Here is a 3,694-nt window from a genome sequence, read left to right on the forward strand (position 1 = left end):
TCTGTTCAACTGCTGCGGCCATTGGACTCTTTTGTCCTTTGTCTCATACCTCTCTGTCTGTAGCTCATGGCGGAGGGGGGTGTGGCACCCCTCCCCGACTGCTGGTCCCTTGCCCTAGGTGAGTCTCCAGTCTTCACCACAGGTTTGTTTTGATCCTTTGTTTTCAAGACCATTGAAGACCTGGAGCAGGAAATGCTGAACGGGCAGAAACTCCAAGGCCCTCAGACTTCAGCCGAAGTGTACCGCATCCTCAAGCAGAAGGGCCTGGTGGACAAGTGAGTACCCGTGCCCGCGAGGCCAGACACGTCCTCACCCCACTTCCCTGACTCCAGCCCTGTGCCGATCAGCCCAGCTGTGTGTGTGTAGAACTTTCCTGGGTTAGCTCCATCCTTTGGGTGGTGTGAACGTCTGTGATGGCGTCTGCCCACCCCAGAAACGAGGGAACCAGATACGCTTCCCTGCGGAAGAGCTCAGTTCTGCAAGGCGTGTTATAAGATAGGGTGTTTCTGAGGTTAGTTTGTCCTGGAGGATGTTTGCTAAGAACTACATGCCATAAGTTATTAAGTCATGTTATCAAAATGTCAGACAGTTTGGAAAAGAAGGAAGGACAAGTTAGCCCAGCCTTCTACCATTAGAAGGGGGCTGTGTTAAGGTTTGGTAGGCAGCCCTGCAGTCTCTTTGTGAGGTGGGTAGGGGGTGGGCACGAAAGTAGATGGATGGATGGATGGATGGATGGGCTGGTAGGTGGATGGGTAGGTGGGTGGCTAGATGAGTGGCTGGATGGGTGGGTGGGTAGGTGGATGGATGGGTGGGTTGGTGGGTGAGTGAGTGGATGAACCGCACTCTCCTCCATTGCCCTCCCAGGCCAGCCCTGTGTTGAGGGTGCACTTGGGTCCGACTGATGTGCCACCTGATGGAGGGAGTGAGCCCTGTAGCGCCACAGACACTTCCCATCCTCTCTGAGGCCGCTCCCCAGCCCTACCTGCCCCACAGCTGTTTCTCTGGCCAGTTTACTGAGCCTCCCCCTGCAATCACAATGCCAACCACACACCTGGCAATCACTCAAGCAGCGTGCGGTGTGTATCATCAACTCTCCTGCAATACCCCTTGGGAGAGGGAAGGTGGTTGCCAAGGCCAGGAAGGCACTGGGCAGCTGTGTTGATGCTGTTGACAGAGGCCCATCCAGAGATGCTCGTCCCTCCAAGCAGCAGGTGGGGCGTGCACAGCATGGCGTCACCTCCGGTCATGGCTTCTTCCTCCCGGCTCTGTCAGTTTCGGCGTCTGCTGGTCCCAGTCATGCGTCTTCCCCTGTGCCTGCACCCGGCACTCCCCCTCCTCTTACCCAGTACAGATGAATCGGCGGAGAGCTCCCGACGAAAAGTTGAAAAGGAGGACAAATGGGCATTTGTCTTTCTGCTTTAATTTGCACTTTATTTTTCAGAAATGGCTTTTAAAGCCAGCCTGGCAGAGCTAGAAGTTCATTTACAGGCCGCCATTGTCAGGACATTCTTTAAAGTCTTAAAAAAAAAAAACAACCTGGTCATTTCGCACAAGTGGGCCGGACAGTAGTCTGTATTCATGATCGGCTCTAGGGAATTGGACTATAACCAGGACGTCGGGCCCAGTGGCTGCCTGTTTTCAACAGCAGGTACAGTCAAGCCGGGCAACCTCTGCTCTGAGCAGACGCCTCTCCGGGGTCAGGTTGCGTTCTCTTTCTTCTCGTCAGACATTGAGCAGGCCGCGCCCGGGTCTAAGGACACTGCCGCTGGGTGGGAGGTGGCAGCACCAGGCTGGAGGGTAGGGTTCCCCATGACCGCCCCCTGTATGCCTGCCTCAAAAGCTGCACAGGTGGAGGCCGGGTGCTCTTGGTCTCCCGTTGCATCACCTCTCACCTCAATTCCTTTTTTAGTGTCTTGGCCCCTACTCCCTGGTCTTTCCTTACTTTCCTTCTCTCCCCTGCCCATTGCTGTAGAAAGAGCAGTTAGCAGGAGGGCAGCATTCAAGGCTACCCTGTGGCCTACTAGCCTGGTGGTCTGGGGCAAGTCATGTATTCAGCTCTTTTGTCCCCATGTCCTTAGCCACGAAATGTAGATGGCAGACCAGATGATCCCGCCAGCTTGGACATGCTCATTCAGAGGTCTCCTGTTCTTACAAGAGTGAAGCATGCGGCCCTTCGGTTGGTGTTTGAGGCAGCCCCCAATTTAGTTCCAGTATATATTTCTTTTCTTTTTCTTTTCTTCATTTGGCGTCTCACTGTGTCACCTAGGCTGGAGTACAGTGGCATCATCACAGCTTACCACAGCCTCAACCTCTTGGGTTCAGGCAGTCCTTCCACCTCAGCCTCTTGAGCAACTGGGATTACAGTGCACACCACCATGCCCGGCTGATTTTTTTTTTTTTTTTTTGAGTCAGAGTCTCACTCTGTCGACCAGGCTGGAGTGCAGTGGCATGCTCACAGCCACCGCAGCCTCGACCTGCTGGGCTCAGGTGAGCCTTCCGCCTCAGCTTTCCAAGTAGTTGGAACTACAGGCGTGCGCCACCACTCCCGGCTAATTTTTTGATTTATTGTAGAGATGAGATCTCGCCAAGTTGCTCAGGCTGGTCCTGAACCTGCGGGCTCAGGCAGTCCACTCGCCTCGGCCTCCCAAAGTGCTGGGATTACAGGCTGAGCCACCGAGCCCGACCAAGATCTCACTCTTTAATGATCGCAGAGCATTCCACTAGATGAGAATACCACAGCTTATTCAACCAGTTTCCTCTTGATGGTAACACCGTTTGGGGTGAACTCCCCTTGTACACACATCCTTATATGAGCACGCGTGAGTACACTGTGTGTGCGTGCCTCTGCCAGGCTGCCGTGGCGGGATTCCCAGATCGAGGGGTTTCCACAACACCAATGAACCTTCTCACAATTGTGTTGGCTAGAAGTTCGAGGCTAAGGTGTCAGCAGGGTTGGTTTCTCCTATGGCCTCTCTCGGCTAGCAGACGACTACCTTCTCACTGTGTTTTCACACCATCTCCCCTCTGTGCCTGTCTGTCCTAATCTCCTCTTTTTATAAGGGCTCCAGCCATGTTTGGTTAGAGCCCACCCCAGTGCCCTCGTGTTACCTTAATTACCTATTTAAGGGCCCTTCTGAGGTGCTGGGGGCTCAGCATTTGGATTGGGGGTGGGATGGAGGATGCAGTTCAGCTTGAAACATGGTTGCGAGCTTCTTCCGGCCTGGACTTTATTTAGAACCCTGCACATCCCTGCACCTGGGCTGAAGCCAGACACTTTTTATGTTTTTAAAGCAGGATTTATTGAGAGGACAGAAAAGCTCCCATAGTGGGAGGGGACCCGAGAGGGTTGCTCGAAGCCTGACACGTCTTAAAGCCTTCAGTGTCCAGTAGTGGGATGGCTGGCTGTTTGGTTTACAAAGTCCATTGTTAAAATGAAATGTGTCAGCCGGGCTCGGTGGCTCAGCCAGCCGGGCTCGGTGGCTCAGCCTGTAATCCCGCGCCTTTGGGAGGCTGAGGTGAGTGGATTGCCTGAGCCCGCAGGTTCGAGACCCGCCTGGGCAGCGAGACCTCATCTCTACAATAAATCAAAAAATCAGCCGGGCGTGGTAGCACGCACCTGTAATTCCAGCTACTCGGAAGGCCGAGGCGGAAGGATCGCTGGAACCCAGCAGGTCGAGGCTGCGGTGGCCGGGAG

The 3,694-nt window shown here is 54.3% G+C and overlaps 1 protein-coding gene across 1 annotated transcript in view; it reads left to right on the plus strand.

Annotated features, from left to right (window-relative positions):
* The window catches only part of GPD1L (glycerol-3-phosphate dehydrogenase 1 like), a 49,186-nt gene that overhangs the window by 38,714 nt on the left and 6,778 nt on the right, over window positions 1-3,694 (plus strand). The window contains exon 6 of the mRNA XM_008067495.2: window positions 168-275. Within this exon, the coding sequence (XP_008065686.2) occupies window positions 168-275 (108 nt within the window). The remainder of the gene's footprint in view (window positions 1-167; window positions 276-3,694) is intronic.

This window comes from Carlito syrichta, unplaced genomic scaffold (assembly GCF_000164805.1).
Source record: "Carlito syrichta isolate Samal-C Ts95f unplaced genomic scaffold, Tarsius_syrichta-2.0.1 Scaffold309644, whole genome shotgun sequence".
NCBI classification, from domain to species: Eukaryota; Metazoa; Chordata; class Mammalia; order Primates; family Tarsiidae; genus Carlito; species Carlito syrichta.